This window comes from Garra rufa, chromosome 7, assembly GCF_049309525.1.
Source record: "Garra rufa chromosome 7, GarRuf1.0, whole genome shotgun sequence".
In the NCBI taxonomy this organism is placed as follows: Eukaryota; Metazoa; Chordata; class Actinopteri; order Cypriniformes; family Cyprinidae; genus Garra; species Garra rufa.
In genome coordinates this window covers 28,421,180-28,445,797 of record NC_133367.1, presented here as the reverse complement: position 1 = coordinate 28,445,797, position 24,618 = coordinate 28,421,180, and the positions used below count along the sequence as shown (strand labels likewise).

The window sequence follows — 24,618 nt, the reverse complement described above, 5'->3', positions numbered from 1 at the left end:
ATCATCTGATAGTCAGTGTTGTGGGAAGTTACTTTTAAAAGTAATGCATTACAATATTGCATTACCTCATAAAAAAGTAACTAATTACATTACTTAGTTACTTTTTATTTAAAGTAATACATTGTTACTTTTGCATTACTTTTTGTCAATGGAACTATGCTTGAAGTGATATTTTTGGCAACTGTAGAGGCCCTTTCACACTAAAAGTGAAATGAATAAGCCTTAGCCAAAAGGAACTGCCTTGTTCCCAATTTCTCTTAATATGGGAACAGGAGTCGTGTCAGTGAATAAATGGGAAACAAAGTAACTTCTGTTACTTATTTGAAAAGATATTTTCTTGTAAATTTAAAAGTAATGTGTTATTTTACTAATTACTTTACTAATTACTTTAAAAAAAGTAATTTGATTGCATAACTTAATTTTCTCTACTGATTCTGACAAATAACTGTATAAATAATTATATATATGCTACCGTTCAAAAGTTTGGTGTCTGTAGGACGCTGTCATTTTGCAAGTTTTTTTTTCCAATATTTATGTCGCAAATCTGTAATGAAACAGAGTTAATGATACAATTTTGTCAGGATTCTTTGATGAATGCAATGTTCAAAAAACAATATTTAAACATTTTTTTTAATTCATATATGTGACCCTGGACCACAAAACCAGTCATATGTAGCACGGGTATATTTGTAGCAATAGCCAAAAATACAAAGTATGGGTCAAAATTATCGATTTTTCTTTTATGCCAAAAATCACTACGATAATAAGTAAAGATCATGTTCCATGAAGATATTTTGTAAATTTCCTACCCTTAATATTTTAACTTAACTTATTTTTTGAATAGTAATATGCATTGCATAAGAACTTCATTTGGACAACTTTAAAGGCGATTTTCTCAGTATTTAGATTTTTTTGCACCCTCAGATTCCAGATTTTCAAATAGTTGTATCTCAAACAAATATTGTCCTATCCTAACAAACCATACATCAATGGAAAGCTTATTCATTTAGCTTTCACACAATGTATAAATCTCAATTTTGAAAAATTGACACTTATGACTGGTTTTGTGGTCTAGGGTCACATATAACTTCACAATGGTTTAATATTTGCTCTTTAGATATAATCTGGGGCTCCATTTTTAATGTAAGTCTAAAAAGTTTTTGGGTGTTCTCTTGGGGTCAGGTAATTTCATAATGGTTTTAATCCGAAAATTAAAGTTTATGGCATAAATTACCATTTTACAACTTCTCCTGGCATGACAGAGACGCAGCTCCACATTGACCATAGATGTCGACAAATGACTTCATGTATGCATGAACAGCTTGTGCTGGGTTGTTAAATTTACGAGCTAATTAACATCTGAATGATCCTAGGAATATTCCAAAGAGCAGCCGAGGAGCTCCAGCATGAGTTTCTAGACATGCATTATAACCATATGAAGTCTCCAAAGACTACAAACTATGACACACATCTTCTCTACACACATAAACCTCTTGTAAATCCACCTATACCTACTCACTGCGCATATACACCACATATATTTTGTGAAAATGACCGTGCAACCTCAGTCGTAGTATACTAATATAGCTTGTCTATTCTCTAATATTTAATGCAACTTTCCACCTTGGCTTCGTATTACCATATATAATTTAAATTACACAAGTCTGTCTAGCCGTTTCAGCCTATAGTAATGATTCTCACGTCTTATTTAGATCCCATGACAACCTACACAGCCATAAACGTAACTTATGGTTGTTATTGATGTAATAAATGTGTACAGCTAAGCGCTTTATTACACCAGTTTCCAATGCTCCCTCTAAGTTGAACGTGTGGAGAAAAAAGCAAGACATTTTGACACTTAACTCTGCATTTTGGAAGTTCAAACTCGGGGGCACCATAGAAGTCCATTATATGGAGAGAAATCCTGGAATGTTTTCCTCAAAAAACATAATTTTCTCATGACTGAAGAAAGAAAGATAATCTGCTTGATTTTCAGTCGGAAACTGAATGTTATATAGTGCCGATTCATTCACAAGCACTTTTAAATTCAACCAAACAAGTTATTTTGAGACACATACGGCCGCATTGGTCCAATTTAGCAATGTGTAATATGTATAAAAATGTCTTGCTATTAGTTACAGAATATCAAAATTCTTTGGGGCTGAAGAAAATATAATGAAAAATACACTGCCATTTAGAAGCAGGACAATGGTTTGTTCAAGATGTACTCTCGCTTGCATTTGGGTCCGTCCGGACTGCGAAAGTAGGAAAAAGAAAGGGATGAAAGAAACAACGAGAGTGCAAAGAAAGGACGTGGCTGAGCCGATTCTTTGCCTGGCCTGATTTCTCTCTTCGTTCCCACATTCTTGCCATCTCCAGGGGGTGGGGTGGTGTGTGTTAAACTACGCTGGCTTTGATAACATCAGTCTTTCTCATCCTATTAGTCTGCTATCCATTGCACCAGAGGCCTGCGTGTGAGGTAAACATGCTCTTTTTCACAATTAAATTGGTCGTTAAATAGATTCTTCAGCAATAATAAGCCTGAACAAGATGCGCTGCGGCCTTGCAGCAGTTGCTACACAAGGGCATAGAACCACCAACAAAGCTTTTTTCCAAGTTATAAACATTTTTTTCAAAGATAATTGTCGTTTTCAATACAATAAGCCGACAGTTATCCAAAAATATTGAAATAAATCTTAAGTAAAATCAACCGTTTGGATTTTTTCATCACAACTAATTAAATACTAGTGCATTTATATGTTAATTTCGATATTTGCCAATGATGTAACAGTGATATTAAATTGCGTTTTTAAAAATTGACTGTAATACTGACATATTTCAGGCAGCATGAACAAAAGCAAACAGGAACTGCTATAGTTCATATAAAAGGTGATGAAATCTGCACCATGTTTTAAAAATAAAATCAAATAAAGCGATTTTTGACCGTGTCACACACGTTGAAGTTAAATAACTATGCCAACCATTTACTGTCCAGTCTCATAAATGTCCATTGGCTGTAATGTGAAACATCTGTTTCAGACTTGCTCTTTACTTCTCACCATATGTTTCATAGGGCTCCAGTATAATAAAGAGCATGTCATATTCACTCAAGCTAGACTGAATGAAAGAATAAAAAACAATATTCTATTCTATGCACCAAAGAGTCATGGTTGGAAAACGACATTTATCCTTAATACTGAAACCGATCTGTTGAATTTTACCCCAAATGCTCCTAGCAGAACACTTATGAAGTTCATACTTATCCCAATAAATATATATACTTAGATACTTAGATCTTTGTACAAAGAAAGCATTGAGTATGGAGGTTTATTTCTTTTTCTAAGTTGTTTTGGTAAGATAAAAAGGTGTAAATTTATGATAATCTTCATTTTATATTTGTATTTTAAAATCGGTGTGTTTGTAGGCACAAGGGATGCCGATATTAGAAATTCTGAATACCGATGAGCCGATAATTATTTTCATGATACTGCTGATATATGATAAGTTGCCCAAATTAATATTCTATACTATTTAGTTTTAAGTAAATACTAAAACCAAATATTTAATGCTACATTATATGATATGAAAAATGTGCCCTTTAAAAAAATATGAATATTGAATGTATTTTCATTATGAGATGTATTACATTTAACTGTTATTAAATTATTGTTGTCTGTAAAGATGAACTTTAAAGGAGAAGTCCACTTCCAAAATAAAGATTTACAGATAATTTACTCACCCCCTTGTCATCCAAGATGTTCATGTCTTTCTTTCTTCAGTCGATAAGAAATTATGTTTCTTGAGGAAAACATTTCAGGAATTATCTCCATATAATGGATTTCAATGATGCCCTCGAGTTTGATCTTCCAAAATGCAGTTTAAATGTGGCTTCAAAGGGTTTTAAAGGATCCCATCCGATAAAGAAGGGTCTTATCTAAAACCATCAGTCATTTTCTGAAAAAAATGACAATTTATATACTTTTTAACCTCAGACGCTTGTCTTGCCTAAGTCTGCGTGAACTCTTTTTTTTCCAGTCAATACAGTTAGGGTATGTTGAAAAACTCCCATCAATATAAATTGTCCATTTGTTTCGAAAAGGACCGATCGTTTTGCTAGATAAGACCTTTCTTCCTAGCCTTTAAAACAATTTGAAGCTGCATTTAAACTGCATTTTGGAAGTTCAAACTTGGGGGCACCATTGAGATCCATTATATGGAGATAATTCCTGAATTTTTTCCTCAAAAACATAATTTCTTATCGACTGAAGAAAGAAAGACAAACATCTTGGATGACAAGAGTGATTTTTGTTCTGGAAGTGGACTTCTCCTTTAAGATGAACTATGAAAAATAGTGGTTATAAATATACACAATTAAATTGTGATTTAAAAAAAATCTCTAATATCGGCCGATAACCGATATGGTACCGATTTATTGTGCATCTCTTGACAGAAGCCATTCATATGCTATTGTGCCAGAAAGTGAGGTTGTGCAAATTTGAACCACAACCATCAAGGCACTTGAACTCGGTTGAGAATCCATTATCACACTCATTTGCCAGGGTTGCACACTTGGGTGATGTTCCCTCTCGCACAATTCAGAGCTGTTACAGTTTCAGGGGCCTGCCCTTGGCCTCGTTTCGCTTTTATGGCTCACTGAATGCAAGCTCTGGGGATTAGCCAGGTCCTTCAAAGGCCATTAGAGCCAGTGACAGGTATCCCATTACCCCCCGCACACAGAGAGACGGCCTAGGTGAGAGGCACAGAGGCCAGGAAGGAGAGCAGGGGTCAGATGGGGACAAAGAAAGACTTAGCCAGGGCCCCAAGTCTCTTTCTGTCAGCTCGTCTGCCTTGTCTGAATTTACAGATGGCTCTTTCTGTCACTGACCAGTTCCCCATATGTTGTAGAAGATGTTTGTGACTGTTTATGAAAACGGAACACTTTGGTGCACGCTAATCTGGGATTTGTAGTTTAACAGTTTACTCAGTATTGCTCAAATGACTCTCTGTATTTATATATTCACTGAATTCAAATGACTGGTTTGTCGATGTAAAACACTGCTATTGAGATTTAGAGATGAGACCTCGCTTTGACAAGATAAGAGATTCTCAAAAGGCAGAGGAAGTCTTTCATTAGTCAATTACTGTCCCAGATAAAGAGTCCACTTCCAGAGTCAATGGATCCAGGGTCAGAGGCCAAATTACATCATCAACCCCTAAAACAAGATCCTAGGATGTCCAGTGTACTCCCTGTTATGGCCCACAAAGGGGTAAACTGAGACACTTCTTGTACAGCAATGTATTTAATCTGCTCACCACAAACTTAGTTGTGAAGTTGATACTTATACCAATATACAGTATATACTTACACCAATACAGCTGTAACAAAAGAGGTACAAAGAGGATCTGAAATGCAGATTTTATGCACTTGGAGATTTCTATCTATTTTAAGCTGTTTTGGTAAGAAAATAAGGTGTCAATTTACAGTAGTGTTTGCTATCTTCATTTGTGACCCTGAACCACAAAACTAGTCATAAGTAGCACTAGTATATATTTGTAGCAGTAGCCACTAATACATTGTATGGAACAAAATTTTTATTTTATGCTAAACATCATTAGGATATTAAGTAAAGATCATGTTCCATGAAGATATTTAGTAAATTTCCTACCATAAATAGAAACCTATTTTTTTTTGTAGTAATATGCATTGCTAAGAACTTCATTCGGACAAATTTAAAGGTGATTTTCTCAATATATTTAGATTTTTTTTTTGCATCCTCAGATTCCCAATTTTTAATTAGTTGCATCTCAGACAAATATTGTCCTATCCTAACAAACCGTACATCAATGAAAAGTTTATTGATTCAGATTTCAGAGGATGTATAAATCTCAAATCTAAAAATTGACCCTTATGACTGGTTTTGTGGTCCAGGGTAACATTTTATTTTAAAAGCTGTATTATTGAAGGTGCTAGAGATGGATATTACAAATTCTGAGTAATACCGATAAGCCATTGACAATTATGAGAAAAAATACTCTGGAAAAAAATCTTAAAGGAATAGTTGGCCCAAAAATGAAAATTCAAACCTGTAAAACCTTTGTTCATCTTCGGAACACAAATTAAGATATTTTTGATGAAATCCAAGAGCTTTCTGACACTGTATAGACAGCAACGCAACTGAAACGTTTTATGGCCCACACATGCGTTGTGGTTGTCTCATGAATTGCAGCGGAGAGTGAGATGGAAGAGAAGAAATTGTTGAATAAAGTCAATACAAAAAGTATTTTAGTAGCTTCATAAAATTAAGGTCGAACTCCTAATGTTACATGGACTGTTTTATCAATGTCCTTACCACATTTCTGGACCATAAAACATTGCTGTCATCATTTATGTTTTGAAGATGAACCAACGACATAAGGGTGAGTAATTAATGACAGAATTTTCATTTTTAGGTCAACTATCCCTTTAACATATTATGCAGTGTTCCTTTTTCAAGTAAATTTATCTTATTTCGCTGTAAGGTTGCTGCAACTACGCTGGTGGTCGCGAACTAGTGGCCAGACTTCAACAAGACCGATTTCAATTGCTCCTAAAGGCTGAATAGTACATATCTGGCTTCTTTCGCATGTGAAACCGAACCCTCAGGATGGTTCCCTTGCTAGCATTTTTCCTCATTGGAAAAACCAGCACACAATCACCCACCCACTAAGAGTTTTATCATGCCGGAGGGCAAGCGGTGCCTCTGTCGTGAGGACTGTGAAGGCGCAAGAGGTTAACGAAGACATGGTCTGGTGTGTCTGGTCTTATGAGGTACTAAAAGACGCGAGGTGGCACGGAAAGAAAGCAGACTCCCATAAATGGGCTTTTCTTTAATCAAGGAGAGGGTGTGCAGCAATGCCTCCAAATCACGCATCACTTCCTTTGCCAGCAAGCGGGTAGCCATCAATGGCCCGTACGGATAGTTACAAGCAGATTCAAGGGCTATTTTGTGACTCAAGGCTTCTGTTGTTTTCTGCACCCAGCGCTATCAAAAGGCCCAGGATTAAGGCTGAGGTCATTGTTGAAATGTGGTTAATTGCACCAAGTTGCATGAGAGGAGAACCGTCCGCCTGCCAAAATGCAGATGCAGTCGTCCCGACTAAAAACAGGCTTGGGGACAAGAGAATACTACCTCATCGCTGGGTTCATTCAAACAAAGCTGTGGTTGAACTTCTCCAGAACCTGTGTGAGTCCACAGGGCTTAATACTTGTCGTCACATAAAACAATTACCATAATCTAGCACACAAATCAATTGCATCACCCGTTTTGCTATCATTAGGCAAAGTACTTAACCTAATACCAGTGGAGTTACAAAGGTTGAGTTGCGTTGACGACAGAAGAGAAGGTAGTACTTGAAACATGGCCAACGAAGCCTAGAAAAAGTGCCAGATTTTCACCAACGCAAACCCTCTTTTTGTGTTAAAAAAACTGCGGAATATGCATTTGTTTTCCTTTCAGACAAAAAATTTAGAGAGGAGAGTATTTAAATCGAAAGGTTTGCGTTAGGTTTTGTCATCTCTGCTTGTTTGCGATGCTATGCTAATTTGCAGTGCTCTTGGTAGATTGCATTGGTCATTATGGAAATGTGCTCTTTAATTTGTGCATTGTCAGTAGATCACCCTCAGAACTTTCCACTCCCATCTGTACTTTTATGGGATTGTGGTCTCATGCTAATTTGCCCTGTTTAGTAAATCTGGCCCATGGAGTTCCACTTGGTCAGTCTGGAGCAGGATGTTTTCCATGGCTGGAGCTTGCGCCGTGTTTCAAAGCACTGAAATGAGACGGACTGAACTGGAAGCTGACAGGCAGCACAAAGGGGCCATCAGCTTCTTGTCAGATGTGTCGAATCACTCAGCTAGTGCGAGAGGCCTTGACCTTAACACTATCCTCCATGGGGGATTTTTGGCCCATGTCCACTCAACCTTGGTCTGGAACTTTCAGATCGGAGCTGACCTGAAACTGTGTTAAAACATCTCTCCATGTTTCAGAGAGCTTCGGACTTAGCAACGGTTGGTGTTAAGGTCTATATAACAAAATATTTAAAAAGTGAAATTAAGGAAAACAATCCAGGATTGTTCCATATAGTGGACTTTAATGGGAACCAACGATTTCAAGGTCCAAATTGCAGTTTCAACGCAGCTTTAAAGGGCTCAAAGTTTAAATTGTTTCTAGACCATTTTTTTTCAGTGTACTGCAATTAATTGTTGACATTATAAATATATACATTACAGAGTTGGCTATTAACTTAAAGGAACACTCCACTTTTTTTTGGAAATAGGCTAATTCTCCAACTCCCCCCGAGTTAATAAGTTGAGTTTTACCGTTTTGAAATCCATTCAGCCGTTCTCCTGTTCTGGCGATATCACTTTTAGCATATCTTAGCATAGATCATTGAATCCTATTAGACCAATAGCATCGCGTTCAAAAATGACCAACGAGTTTTGATATTTGTCCTATTTAAAACTTGACTATTCTGTAGTTATATCGTGTACTAATACCGGCGGAAAATGTAAAGCTACGATTTTCAAGGCCGATAAGATTAGGAACTCCACTCCCATTCCGGCGTAATAGTCAAGGAAGTTTGCTGCCGTAACATGGCCGAAGAAGGCGCAGTAACATCACGCAGTACATGTACTAAGCTAGCTGGGAACTAATTTCAGGCACTGCGTGATATTACTCCGCCTGCTGCGTCCTTATTACAGCAGCAAACTTCCTTGACTATTACGCCGGAATGGGAGTGTAGTTCCTAATCTTATAGGCCTAGAAAATCGCAGCTTTACATTTTCCGCCAGTATTAGTACACAGAAGAGTCAAGTTTTAAATAGGAAAAATATCGAAACTCGTTGGTCATTTTTGAACGCGATGCTATTGGTCTAATAGAATTCAATGATCTATGCTAAGCTATGCTAAGTGTGATATCGTCAGAACACGAAAACGGCTGAATGGATTTCAAAATGGTAAAACTCAGCTAATTAACTTGGGGGGAGTTGGAGAATGAGCCTATTTCCAAAAAAGTGGAGTGTTCCTTTAAATAGGTTTTTAATAGTGATTGGAATGATAATGATTTCACCTCAGAGTTGGCTCATCCACGGCTGGATCACACTATCTTCAATTATAAAGGCAATGAAACTTGCTTTGATTCAATTTTTAAATGACTAAATCCACTATAACTTGCAGTTCAGAAAGTTAACCAATTACTGATTCGGTAACTACTCTGGCGTGCATTTCCCAAAAGCAACTATGGTCACAAAATCTGTCATTACCAATAGAGTTTGCAACCATAGTTAGCTAACCATGCTTTTGGGAAACGCACCCCTGATCAGGTTTAGTGGTTTGTGGGTTTGTGGTTAGTGCGCCAACATATAGCGCAACTGTTCTCAATGTGACCCGAGTTCGATTCCAGTCTCGAGGTCCTTTGCCAATCCAGCTCCCTTCTCTCCACCCGATGCTTTCCTGTCTTCAGTAAATCAAGAACACATAAGGAACTAAGAAGAGTTATTTGGTTCACTGGTTGCACTAACATTTAGGTCAAACTAAAATAAGTGAAGCATTATTGTACAGAACCTATTCATAAGATCAGGTCTGGCTATGATTAGACATGGATAAAGAAGAATAAATACAGTGTTCTTTGCTGTGTAAACTTGCAGATGAAGGAGTGTAAAGTTGACAGACAACACACATCCTGAAAATGTTATTTCAGCTAATTGGCCACACCGGAAACTAAACAAATCTTGAAGAGTGTGAGACAATTTACAGTTCTTTTAAAGATAAGTGTTTGTAAATCACAACTGTGTTGATGGAGCAAGACAAAAAGAAAAAATGCATCAGGAAACTGACATAATGTATCAATCTTGACAGCTTCTTAATGATTACGGTAGCATAGTGTTTACAGATGTAGACTGCTTGCCAAAGGTTGGAAGGTAGAGTGAACCAGCAATTAAAGAGCCAACTGTGAGGTGCAGTAAATTTTTATTGTCACTTCAATCGCCACTGAAAACTGATTCGAGTTTTAATAGCCAAATCAAATCATAGAGGCCATAAAACTTGTCAGTATTAACAATCAATAACTACACGGACACAGCACACATCCAGTTGTGTGCTTATGACTCAGTCTGCTGAATGGACTCAATGACAATGCCCTGTCATTTTAGGACAGCACATTTCAGCACATCATAATTACTTTATATCTTGGGGTGGCGAGATAAAGCTGTTGAACCATTCAGCACATATTGCTGGCCTTCACAGTTGCCCGCCTTTGGTTGTTGTCCTGATTTCGTGCAAACAATCTGACTTATGATAAGGTATGAAAAGGTTTCTGTATCATCTGGTTCTGATTGAAAGCTGGCCAGAGAATTGTACCGTATAAATACATAAAAAACACTGCGTCTTATTGTATTACTATAATGTGCACTACTGTTCAAAAGTTTAGGGTCGGTAAGATTTTCGTATGTTTTTGAGTCTCTCAAAAGGCTGCATTTCTTTGATCCAAATGCACTAAAACATGATAATATTGTGAAATATTATTTTCCCAAGATGATATGTAAACAGTCTTTGTGGGGAAGAGTAATGCTTACTGTGCTCAGTGTACTGCAACAGCCATTATCTGTGATATTTCTCCTTGTTTAGTCATAACTGCAACATCTTATGGACATTTATTAATAAATCTGAGTGTTTACACTGACACATTTTAATCTGGTTTCACACCACATTTAAATTAGGTTTGTAAACATCATTTCATTTCACATCATTTCAACTACAAATATATCTGCATCAGTATGCCCAAAAAGAATTCTTGCCTAAATAAGCTTGGGAAATTGCTTTTATGATTAAACAAGGAGAAATATTGCAGATAATGGCTACCACAGTAAAATAAACATTATGTTTTGAAAGTCTTTGTTGTGGAGAGTAATGTTTATTGTGCTTGCTTCACACTTTTTTGAGGCAAACCTGACACAAATGTTTAGGTTTATGCTGTTGAAACAGCAAAAATGTGTTGTTTACAGAACTACTTTAAATGTGGTGTGAAAACAGATTCAAATGTTTCAGTATGTTCATTAATAAATGTCCCTATTTTCTGTTTATATAACTTTTGTTTCATTTTCTGATGTAAATGTAGATTTGTGTAGTCAAAACAACAAAAAAAAAATTATTTTGTTTACAAACCCAATTTGAATGTGGTGTGAAACCAGTTGTTTTAGTGTGAACTGTCAAATTTAAAGTTAATTAATAATTATTTAACTTGATTCATTTTCTGATGTAAATACAGATTTGTGCAGTCAAAACAACAAAAGATTTATGACATTTTGTTAACAAACCCAATTTAAATGTGGTTTGAAACCGATTCAAATGTGTCTGAATGCTCAGATTTCAAGTAAGTTTATTAATAAATGTCCATATTTTCATTTCATTTAACTGTTTCATTTTCTGATGTAAATGTAGATTTGTGTAGTCAAAACAAAAAAAAAATACATTTTGTTTACAAACCCAATTTAAATGTGGTGTGAAACCAGATTCAAATGTTTCAGTGTGAACTCTCAGATTTCAAGTAAGTTCAGTAATAAATGTCCATATTTTAATTTTTTTAAACTTATGTTTCATTTTCTTATGTAAACATAGATTTGTTTAGTCAAAACAACAAAAATTCATGAAATTTAGTTTACTAACCAAATTTAAAAGTGGTGTAAAACCAGATTCAAATGTTTCAGTGTAAACTCTCAGAATTCAAGTTTATTAGGTTTTCTATTTGAATATACTCTAAAATATAATTTATTCCTGTTATGGTTCAGTTTCAGAAATCATTCTAATATGCTGATTTGGTGTTCAAGAAATATTTCTTTTTATTATCAATGTGGAAAACTGTTGTGTTGCTTAATATTTATGTTGTAACTGTGATACTTGTCTTTAGGAATATTTGATAAATAGCAAGTTTATTTTAAATTAAAATCCTTTTTAGCATTATAACCCCCGATTTCACAGACAAGGCTTAAGCCTAGTCCCAGACTAAAATGTAAGTCTGTTTAAGCTATTTTAACTGAATGAAACTTGCACTGACTGTTCTTAAAACATGTTAGTGTCTTTGTTTTGTCTCAAGATGCACATTTATAAAAATTACTTAAATGTCTTAATTGAAATATGGCCTAATTCTGGTTTAGGTTAAGCCCTGTCTGTGAAACCAGGCCTACATGTTTTTATTGTCACTTTTAATCAATTTAATCACAATCACAGTTCCTTTAAAAAATATATATTACCAATCTCAAACTTCTGAAAGGTAGTGATACACTCAGAGTAAACTGTGCTACTATGGTGATACGTTTTTTGCTTTACACGTTTTTTTTTTTTTTTTTTTTTTTTTGTCATGTTGTTTTATAACTATGATTATGCAAGTTGCAAATTGTGCAACACCTTTCGAAACGTAAGACAGATACCGTACGGTTTGTTCATAGTTTCATATTAAAATTCAATTTTATGTCCTGGGGTTTTATAAATCTAAAGCTGCCAAATCTGTTGTCACATTGCTACCTGCAAAGTACAATAATACGTGAACTGAATTATCTGTTAGAAAGTACTTTAGATTATGTGCTAAAAGTTTTTCAGTGGTAGCCATAGGAATCCTATGGGTGTTTTTGTGACTCAGGCTGGTTTTATTGCTGTTTTTTACAAGTCAGCTGTATGAAAGTGTAAAGGTGTGCACTGGGTGAGTCATATTCTTATCGTACTATATTTACAGTATTAAGGAGTTTCCTTAGATTTTAGGTCTGATTAGAAACTTGAGCTTGTTAGGGACTATCCTGTTTACTTTGAATTATTGATGTATCATTGTAAATAAACAAATGATAAAGACCATCAATTTAGGTCAAGAAACCAAGGTGTGGCGACAAATAAATAGAATATACTTGCAAGTGGGAGACCTACAGCAAAAGCCAGAAAGTAAGAGAAATCAGTTTAATAAGCCTGCACTTCGACTTTTTTGAGACATTAATGTTACCGCAATATAAAAAATGTATAAATCTCATATTGTGATTAATGCATGCAGGGGAATCCCACAGTAGTCGCTCAGAGTCTCCAAGATACACTGTCTGGTTTAACATACGCTTGAAGGTGAACAGCTTTAATCAAAAGGTCAATTCAGAGCGACTACATTCCCAAGAGGGTGTTTTAATTCACCGCTGCCTAGTGCCTGAACCCAGTCACAATGAGACCAAGTCTGTCTGTCTGTTTAATTTCGCCTCAGAGCCAAGAGAGGTGGACTGTGTTGGCTTTGGCAGATGTTAGTCAGCATATGGTACTGCCTGAGTTAGCCAAGCTGTGGGTTCCCAACTGATCTAATTAATACTTGTTTTACATCCCTCACAAAAAGTTATAATAATAATAACAGTGCTAATGACTTCTCATTCAGGAAAAAAATGGCCTCGGGTCAATTTTCTGCAAACATTACTGTTTGGCTAGCGAAGATGAGAAAATCTGAGCAATACCTTCTGAACCGTGAGACTGCCTGTCAGTAATTGCACCACTGGGTATATAGAGTGCTCAACCTTTTAATGTAAATATGTATTGCATTAGTTGAGTCATCGCAAGGCTAGGCACAGTTTTATGTTGTTATCATTGGCCGTTTTAGTGATCTCATCAGAGATCACTAGATTCAAACTGACACTCTGTGTGACTCAATAAGTAAGTTTACGTGCGCTTTAAAGGTTTGATTTTAGTCAGGCAAAATAAATAATTTGTCATTTGAAAATGTGACATAGGTGTTTCAGTCAGATTGAAATCACGCCAGTTGGATTTTGCAAAGTTGGGCTAATAGACCTAGCTCATCTTCTTCTAGACCATTTAAACATTAAAGGGGTCACGACCAGTGTTGGGCATGTTACTTTAAAAAAGTAATTAGTTATAGTTACTAGTTACTTATCACAACTAGTAACTGAGTTACATCATTATAAAAGTAACTACTTACCAGAGAAATTAACTATTGTGTTCCTTTTTTAAAACATGTTCAAATATGTCGAATAACTTGGATGCCCCCAATACTAAATATGTTAAATGAATAAAACATTATACAGTAATCTACACTATTTTAAGGTTGCGGTGGGACAATGTGAGAGACAACATCCAGGGGCTAAATATCATGTTATTGTGGTCACTTCAACTCTTGGACATGAAAAACATCCCGCGGCAACACTGTTAACCCTCTGGGGTTGAAGACTGCACCAGTGTGGTCTGGCTTGTTTGTTCTTGATGATGGTGAAAAGAACTAAAATACTCCGTCATTTTTGATCATACAGATAAGTGTGGCCAGCGGGGGCAGACTTCACACTCCAGGACAGGTTACTACACACAGACTGGAGTATGTTTGCTTCTCAGGCCACCTGTGGCTCTCACACGGACATTGACAGATACACTTCCTCTGTTTTGGATTACATTAATACTACCATAGACAGTGTTACAACCCAGAAACAGATCACCACATACCCAAATCAGAAACCATGGATAAACAAGGAGGTGTGTCTCCTGCTGAAAGCACGCAACACTGCCTTCAGATCAGGTGATGCACAGGCCTACAGCACTTCCAGGGCTAATCTGAAGAGGGGCATCAAAAAGGCCAAGCACTGCTACAAACTTAAGCTAGAGGAGCACTTTTCTAACTCTGACCCTCGACGCATGTGGCAGGGCATTCAGGCCATCAGCGATTACAGACCCAGCCACTCCACCCCCACAGCCACTAACGTCTTCTTCCTGGATGAGCTTAATGACTTTTATGCTCGCTTTGAGAGAGACAATACAGACACTGCCACCAAGATCGTTCCCTCAACCGACCACTCACCCATCACACTAACCTCCTCTGATGTACACACCGCACTGAGCCAGATCAATGCTGCTGGACCAGACGGTATTCCTGGCCGCGTACTGAGGGCATGTGCAGAGCAGCTCGCTGGGGTATTCACAGACATTTTTAACATGTCCCTTGCCCAAGCAATTGTTCCCACATGTTGTAAATCCACCTCCATTGTGCCAGTGCCAAAACACTCCAACCCAACATGCCTGAACGACTACCACCCTGTAGCACTCACACCCATCATTATGAAGTGCTTCGAGCGGCTGGTCCTCTCACACCTCAAGAACTCTCTCCAATCCACACTGGACCCACACCAGTTTGCCTACCGTGGCAATAGGAGCACATATGATGCAGTCTCCATAGCGTTGTACTCACACACCTGGACAATACAAACACTTATGCACGAATGCTGTTTGTTGATTTCAGCTCAGCATTCAACACTGTCAGACCCTCTAAGTTAATCACTAAACTTAGAGACCTGGACATTAACATTTCACTGTGTAACTGGATTATGGACTTTCTGACCAATAGACCTCAGCATGTTAGGTCAGGCCACATCTTCTCCACTACTCTCACGCTCAACACTGGTGTACCACAGGGCTGTGTGCTGAGCCCCTTCCTCTACTCCCTCTTCACCCACGACTGCAGGCCTGTGTATGGATCTAACACCATCATCAAGTTTGCAGACGACACTACGGTGATCGGTCTCATCAGCAACAACGATGAGACTGCCTACAGGGAGGAGATTCAGCACCTGGCCACACAGTGCACAGACAATAATCTGCTCCTTAATACCACCAAAACCAAGGAGCTCATTGTGGACTTCAGGAAGGGAAGAAGAGATTCACACGAACCCATCCACATCAATGGGATGGCTGTTGAGTCTGTTTCATCTTTTAAGTTCCTGGGGACCCACATTTCGGAGGACCTATCCTGGACCACCAACACCTCCAGCCTGGTCAAGAAGGCTCACCAGCGCCTGTTCTTCTTGAGAACACTTAAGAAGAACCAGCTGTCCTCAGCTATCCTGGTGAACTTCTATCGCTGCACGATAGAAAGCATCCTTACGAACTGTGTCACAGTCTGGTATGGAAGCTGCTCTGTTGCGGAGCGTAAGGCACTGCAGCGGGTGGTGAAAACTGCCCAACGCATCATAGGGACTCCACTTCCATCCATTGAGGACATTCAGAAGAAGCACTGTTTGCGTCGAACACGCAGTATTCTTAAGGATTCCTCTCACCCCGCCCACAAACTGTTTTCTCTCCTGCCTTCCGGCAGGCGTTTCAGATGCCACAGGACAAGAACTAGCAGACTGAGGAACAGCTTCTTTCCCAGAGCTGTCTCCTTATTGAACTCTGCCCCCCACTGACACCTCTGCCCCCCTCACACACCCTACACTCTCCCCACTACCATTGCACTACTTAATATTCATTGCACTACACTGTACATACCCATTTGTAAATGCACATTTCCTTTGCACATATACATATTGTAAATCTATGATAAATCTATATCTACACGTCTATTTGTAAATTCTGCTTTAGTAAACAGCAACCTGTATATTATGTTCAAATCTACCTGCAATTTACATTATAGTTAATAGCAACCTGTATATTGTGTTCATCTATTTATACATTCTAATTGTAGTTAATTATCATCTGTAAATTATGTTCACAGTACTTCATCTGTAAATATTATCCATAGCTTCCCCCTGTACATATCTCCTATAAGTGCACTTATAACTTATAAATTATACCTTTATCCTGCACTTGCTGCTTATTGAACTCCTGGTTAGACCTAAACTGCATTTCGTTGCCTTGTACTTGTACATGTGTAATGACAATAAAGTTGAATCTAATCTAATCTAATCTAATCTAATCTAATCTAATCTAATAAGAATAAGAAGAGAAGGTATTGTTTGAAACAGCAAAGTCTATTTTATTTGTGTACAGTCATAATAACCACAAAACAATGTGCTTTTGTAAAATAAAGAAAATAATCACCTCTCTTCACAGACACGTAAATACAACAACCTGAATCTCAGCAAATATGAGAAATATGTATAGAAAACTTGAAAAAAAGTCTACTAAAAGTACTAAAGTAAGTCACATCGAAAACAAAAATTCTCTGATAAAGTAATCCGTATGAAACCTATGCGAGCTCTAGTTTTTCCCGTCTAAACTCATTATTGTAATTCATTATTGTAATCATGCCCACGAGTGGCTCCATTTTTTTATTTATTTAAAAACATCCACGTAAGACGCGCGGTCACGTAGGTAAAAGCCCACATCACCTCCGTGGACAAACACATTGAACATTCATAAAGCTCATCTCCGCTACTTTTAGTTTCTGGAGGAAGACACACTGAGAGGAATAAGCCAGAATTTACCTCAGAAGAAGAATGCAATGGAATGTGCAGCTTTGCAAGTCATATGGCTGAAAGAGAGCCTACTCAGATAAAAACTTCATCAGTGAGCTCAATTATTGTAATGCTGCATTTTCAGTCAGTAACGGTAAAGCCGTTGTAATAGGGGACACAGTCATTCGTTTGATTACTCGTTACTGAAAAAAGTAATGCAATTTATTTATAATGCCGTTATTTTTATCACTGGTCATGACATGAGAAACCAAATTTACCTTGATTTTTTGACATAGAAGAGATCTTTGTATGCTTAATACATCTCCCGAGATTCATAACTCTCAGAAAATGGCTCGTTTGGATCCGATGTGCGAGGTGACGCCGGACGCAGTCGCTTGCATAAACACTGCCTCCAGTTGAAGACATCGACAGTAGTCTTCTTCTCAACTAAGGCCCCACCCACTGGCGTTCAATCACTTAACGGCTGACACTTAAATATGCTAAATGCGAGTGTCGCATCACGTCAGAAGCAAATTACAGTCACTGCTGCTATCTTGTCTACACTAGATACTGTATACAGATGCACGCTCGCTTTCTGACACAGTCCACGCAATTGAGTCTGTCGTCAATAGGACAAATTTTAGGAAAAGTTTATTTGCTTTGATGTGTTTGGTTTAAACAGATTGTTTATGTCTTTGTACAGATATCAGAAGGTTCCCAGCGAAAGGAACAAGTGCATAGTTTATTTTTAATGGCATCATGGATCGTGTCAGAAACAAAGAAACATTTGTTGAAAAACGAAGCGGTACTAGATCTGACTGCAGCTGCATTGCAAACGGTAAGTAAATGATCATAATACTTTATCCTGTCAAATGACTGTTTTATGCTGATCATGTTGACAAAACCCTCACATGCAATAATGAGGGGGCGTTGATACTGTTGATAACAGTGGCAGATTACTGACAATCATTAAAGGGCACACCCCTTAAAACAGGTCATTTAAAACAGAGGATTAAAATGAGGGTTAAACTTATTTGAAAAAATCCATGTCATGACCCATTTAATCAAACTACTGGTGACCTTCGAGTGGTGCACATAAAAAAGGTGGTATTTCATTCTTAAATATCAGTGTGGCTAATTTGATCAACTAATTGGAATATATGAATGGGGAAAATTTTTGCCCTCATACAAAATTCCTGATCCTGTGGATTCCCATTGAAATTTGTCCCGCAAATATGCAGAACAACAGTAAATTTTTCTGTCTTAACTGTGTGTTTAACTGTACTTAATGACTAGCAAGAACATTATCCCCCGGTTTCGCAGACATGGCTTAAGCCTAGTCTTAGACTAAAATGTAAGTCTGAGCTGTTTCAACTGAAAGAAACTTGCACTGACTGATCTTAAAATATATCAGTGCCTTTGTTTTGTCTTAAGATGCACACCAGTAATGTTTTTTTTATAAGTCACATTTATAAAAATTGCTTAATTGTCTTAATTGGACTATGGCCTAATCCTAGGCTAAACCCTGTCTATGAAACCGGGCCTATAAGTCATACTTCACATTTAAGTAAAGTAGTGTTTGCCAGGCCTACCTGAATTGATAAAAGGCGGGTAATTGTGTTTTAGTGTTTTCAAAAGTACTGATGTCGGTACAGGTCGGTACTGAAATTTAAAAAATGTGATGCTACCAGCATTTCCCGCTAACATTTGGAGCACTGTTGAGTGGATTTTTAAAGGGTGTAGTTTACCCAAAAATTAAAATTCGAGAATACGTTACGCTACGAGAATACGTTACGAGAAGACTCTAATTAACTATTATTTTCCTCCTTATTGTGTCTGCTATGGCCTCCCGTAATACAGAAGCTTCCTCTTCAAGTAAACGACGCATGCGTTGTTTACATAAAGAGAAAGCTCAGAGAGCTCTTGGATTTCATCAAAAATATCCTCATAAGTGTTCCCAAAGATGAATGAAGATCCTACGGCTTTGGAACAACAAGAGGGTAAGGAATTAATGACAGAATTTAAATTTTTGGGTGAACTAACCCTTTAAACATCTCTGATTGGCTATTGCGTTCATGCGCTTAAAAGATATGTCTGGGTTTGGCTATAATGAACATTGCTTCACGCTCTTTACAGAGCGCTTACACAGATACACACGGAAGTGTTTGAAAGCCGTTTCTATCAGCGGATCCCTAATATATCTGCTCATAGATGGATCCACAGTCTACTGTCGTTTCAACCAGTTAGAAAAGGCTTTTAAAGTAGCTTTACTCAGCTTCTTTGCTCCTAGTTGCGCACTACTAATTCCGCCACTTCTTTTCACCCATTCAAGACATCCAAATTGGCCTTTGGATAGAGAATAGGTTAGAAAAATTAGGGCATTTTAGTTCTGCAACTCTCAGAGTGTGTCAGTTTTTTTTTTTTTTTGGCCTTCCCAGGGCCAAAAACACCTGGCATTGAATGGATTTTGAGCATTTTCTCACTATACTCTGAACCACTGTCCATCGGAAGGATTAAAAAGGCAGGATTTGTAGGGTTTTCTCTTTTTTTTTTCCTGGCAGCAAAATCTCCATGAGGCCCCCACAGGCTAAATGTAAGCAACATTCCCAGACTTTCCAGAAGTGTCTGGAATCACCTACTGTAGCACCCATGTGCCCTAACCACTTAAACTGTCATAGACCAGGAGCTTCACTGCTATACATTTATGAAAGGTCCTTAGTCGAGTACATGCCTTCTCACACTTTTCGTTGAGGAAGCCAACTCTACTGTCTCATATCATTTTAATACTTCTGGAGGACTGTATTCTGAATTCACCTGTCTGTGATTTTTCAAAATTGTCATATAACACATATGCAGACCTGATACAAAGATAAATATGACGATGTGAATTTATTTTCACCTCCCGTGATTCTAAACGGGTTTATGCGCCAGCATTCAGTCGTGCACAGTCTCTCTTCTGTGGCCTCTAGGCGTCTATGAACTGACAGTCTCTCTTTTTGAAATATGTTTTAAATAATTCCACAATATATTCAGAACGGGTGGATGATTTTCTTCCCGTGACTTGGGTCCAAGCTCAACACACCTATGAAATCACGGCAAGGGAAAACGGTAACATCTAAAGCAAAGATGCAGAAAAGCGAGGGGAAACTTGGTAAACATGACACAACTCTTGTAAATACAGCTGAAATGGAAGAAGGAGAGCGAGAGAAAATGGGAGATGGAGGAAAAGGCCTGGCAAACTGCAAAATAGCCATATTTTAGCAAAAGTGACTTTTCTGATTATGCCTGTCGCATGACTTTATTTCCTTAAGCGTGGTGTTGTTGCCTGGACTCAAGTCAAGCATTTGATGTCCTCAACCACATACGCCCTAGACTTCAACAGTGTTCTTTTTAAAGCCAAATGTTAAGGGGAAAAAAAGAGCTAAGCTGGTTTTGTCAGCCAGCAATATTTTAGAAGTACCTGCAATTCAAAAAGTGTAAAAGAAAACAACCTTGACTAAGAAAAGAATGGACAGAAACATTAGGTTAAGATATTTATCTAGTTTCTCACCACCCATCAAGTGGTGGTTAATGCTAACAGCCTTTTCCATTGATGTATGGTTTGTTAGGATATTGCCAATATTCGGCCGAGATACAGCTATTTGAAATCTGGAGTCTGAGGGTGCAATAAAATCGAAATATTCAGAAAATCGCCTAAAAGTTGTCTAAAAGTTCTTAGCAATGCATATTACTAATCAAAAATTAAGTTTTGATATATTTATGGTAGTAGATTTACAAAATATCTTCATTGAACATGATCTTTACTTAATATCCCAATGATTTTTTGGTGATAATTATGACCCATACAATTTGAACCATGCTACTTATGACTGGTTATGTGTCCAGGATCACATTTGTACTACATATCTGAGGAAAGCATTAATTTTAATGGACAGCTTTACTTTTGCAAAATGGTTTAGGTGTTAAATTGAAGGAAAATTTTAATAGTAGGTTTGGTTCTTACATGGTTCTGTAAGTGCTGGTAGATGCTGAAACTACACTATTAGGTGTGCAAAGCAAACCTCTCCATTTATGGGAGATTCAAGCAAGGTATAAATTGGAAATGTTAATGTAGATGATTTGCCACTAACCAAATGTTTTGAGAGAAATTTGACTTTAATAGAATTTCTTTCTTGTCTACTCTCTTCAGCATCAAGCTTGTGCAATAACAGAATAGTTCCTAGTGAAGGGATTTGGACTGTGTTTGGTTTTTGTAGTGCCATTAGCCAGTAAGTGCTGTTAGGACCTGCCGCCACTGCCAGGCACTACTACCACCCTCCATTTTCACTCACCTCCAACTACGAAATTTTAGTCAAATCAGCTTGTCTAGTTTGCATTATGCGACCATTAATGGAGCGATGAGAATCTTATTGTATCTGATTGACATCAATCTGCTTTGAATTCTGAAACCTCAAAGTGCTGCGTACCATTGAGCACCTGGACAAAAACAAGTTTCAGGAATAGGAGCCGTGAAATCATTTGCACAATTACGCAAGCCATTTCCTCCAGGTCAGGGTGCTTAATCTAAAATAAGTTTGCTAACAAATTAAAACTTGAGCAATCTTCCAAACTCTATAAAAGAATCCTCAGCAGATAAAATAGTGAGTGAAGTTTGCTTAAAACTCTTCGAAGTACCAGAAATTTGTTTTGTTCAATGCAAGTGCACTTGCACGAGTGCAATAATATCCTCTACATCCTTTTACCTCTCAATCTCTCTTTCAGTCCTTTGCATCGAAGCCTCTTCTCTCAGCTGTTCCAGTCTTCAGTTCACTGGGATTGATACAATATTTTCCTACCTCAATTAGCCAAGGGCCCGTTGACTAATTCCAACTGTTTTTGCACCTGAGAGTTTGGGAGCGGGAGTTGGAAAAACTGAGAGGGAGAGTCAGTGCGGGGCTGTTTGGGCAACGCAGCAGTGTTGACGGACGCTGAGGGCTATGCAGAGGACAAGGTGGACAGCAGCAAAGCAACACTAACAAAATCAATGCAAAAACAGTTCTGGTTCTGAATGGAGCCTACCCTTATTGTGAAAATCTAAACTTTCCTCTACTAATGTGAACCCAGAAAGAGGAGACAAGGAAAGGCAATGTTGATAACTTCAATTCTAGTAAATGCAGGATATCTTTCTGTAAAGGTTTGCTAAAAAGGACCTTAATTCTGGGACAGGAAATGAGAGGATGATGAGTAAATGTGCAAGCAAATTGCTTCTGAGGGCTGTACAGTTTCACCCCAGCTGTACCAAGCACAAGCATCCAAGCTGACAAGCGTGGAGAGCAGAAACTTGTAAACAAATGTCATGCAACAGTTAAGATCTGCACAGTGGCAGAGCAGTTAAAGCAACTTGCCTGGAAAAAGGTCTGACTCACTCGCTTTTGCAACAACACACACTTACACAACAGCCAGGGTCAACCCACCCTCCACCTGATCTCCGTGACCCAGACCAGTTAAATCCTAAAGTAAAACTAACTGAAAGCTGCTGCTGAACCCTGACACAGGATGACATGGAGTAAAACTCTACCTGGGAAAGTGTAGAGACAGAATCAAACAGGAAGGTAGGAGAGAAGTGATTTGTAAGGAATATGTGGTTGATTTTTTTTCACTGTACGGTTTAAAGACCAACTGCACCTGTTATTTAAACGTATACATTTTTCCTCTGAGCTAAAATATTAGTGTCAAAGAATATACAAAACACTCTCAGAAAAAAGTGCAAAAGCCATACCTTTAGGGGTACAACCCTTTAATGGATATCTTTGCACTTTATTTGTTCCTAGGTTCATAGTAGTGCCTTAAGAGTACATTAGTACCCTAACCCTAATCTTTTAGGAGTACCGAACGAGTGACAAGGTGTTGTAACTTTTCTGACAGTGTACAGAGCGTTTTAAAGTTCTCCAACAAACATTGCGTGAGAAAAACTGACACTATTTAACCACCAATTACATTTACAGTTGTGTTTACATATTCTGTTTAAAACTGAAGGATTTGCTATTCAGTTTGAAGTTAAATCCTCCTGCTCAAGCTTAACAAAACAAAGTGGGACATAAAGTCACAATAACAAGAAGTCAAGTAACAAGAAATAGTCAGATTGTGAGATATGAAGTCGCAATTATAAGATATGAAGTGGCAATTAAGAGATCTAAAGTTGCGATTAGGAGACATAAAGTCACAATTACCTTTTTTATTTTTTGGTCTCTGGGGTGGAGACAGACTTCCATATTTTAAATCGTAGTATTTTGTGAGCCAGTATAACAGTGAAGTGACTTTACTTTCCAATAAAGTGTTTTGCGTATTACAAATCCTACCTAGCAACTTCTTTTTTTCACCTACTCATAATAAAATGTCTGACCATATGAGCAGAGGAATAAAAGAGCCATAAACCACAAGTGATAAGAAAGTTGATGGAAGATCATAAAGACCAAATGAGCCCCACTCCCTTTCTGCAGGAACACATGAATGGAAACAAACATTGGGCGTCTACTCACTGTCTGGGTAATTCTTCCGACGGGTGCCATCCACCTTGCCCGACTTGTCGATGCAGAGAAAGAACTTGTTGGCGGAATATAGGCGTCGAAGGCGGACGTCACCCTCGAGGTGGTTGTAGCTGCGCGTGTGCCGCTCCAGAGTCCACGAGCAGTTTGTGCCCTGTGCCAGCGCATGAAGGGGGTCATGCCCCAGTGCAGGTGGGCAACCTCCAAGAGCGGAGCAAGCCAGAAAGAGCAGGGACAGGCATACCAGGGAAAAAGGATAAGAAGGAAGGGCTGACTCAGCGAAGGTGAGGTCGGAGTAGAGACCAGCGGTCGTAGGTGTCCATTTGCACATGATGGGTCAGACTCCCAAGGTGCACCTTGCACAAGTAGTCGGCATGATGCTGGTCTTCACCGGGCACTCTGCCTCACGCAGAACCCGAAAGCAGGAACATGGGAAGAGAGGGTAAAACAAATCCTTGAAAAAGTAAGTGATCAACTTCAAACTCAAGTGTTTCTCTTTAGTCTTGCAACCAGTTGTCTGTTGGTCTCACTCTTCAGAATGATGAATGAGAACTTTGCAATTCCATCCCAAAGAAATGTCTCGATCTTCTTAGATTGTCCTGGTGCATCCAGGTGCCTCGGTCCAACCTGACAGCGTTGTTTGAGCCTGTGTCCTGTGTGATGGCTGCACCTTGCAGGGCTCTCTCCTCTCAGCCAGGGGCAGAGCAAGGTAAAATGTGAGGCTGCCTGACCCGTGCCTGTGAATGAGTCGAGTTCAGTGAGTGTACTTCAATGAATGTGTGTGTGTGTCTATGAGAGAGAAAGATTCAGAAAGACTACCGAGAGAAAGCGGATAAGATAGAGGTGGCAGTGAGAGTAAGTCTGACC

The 24,618-nt window shown here is 38.2% G+C and overlaps 1 protein-coding gene across 1 annotated transcript in view; it reads right to left on the bottom strand.

Annotated features, from left to right (window-relative positions):
* The window catches only part of fgf22 (fibroblast growth factor 22), a 37,007-nt gene extending 12,789 nt beyond the window's left edge, over positions 1-24,218 (bottom strand). The window contains exon 1 of the mRNA XM_073844707.1: positions 23,746-24,218. Within this exon, the coding sequence (XP_073700808.1) occupies positions 23,746-24,082 (337 nt within the window). The 5' untranslated portion in view covers positions 24,083-24,218. The remainder of the gene's footprint in view (positions 1-23,745) is intronic.
* Between the last annotated feature and the right edge of the window lie 400 nt (positions 24,219-24,618).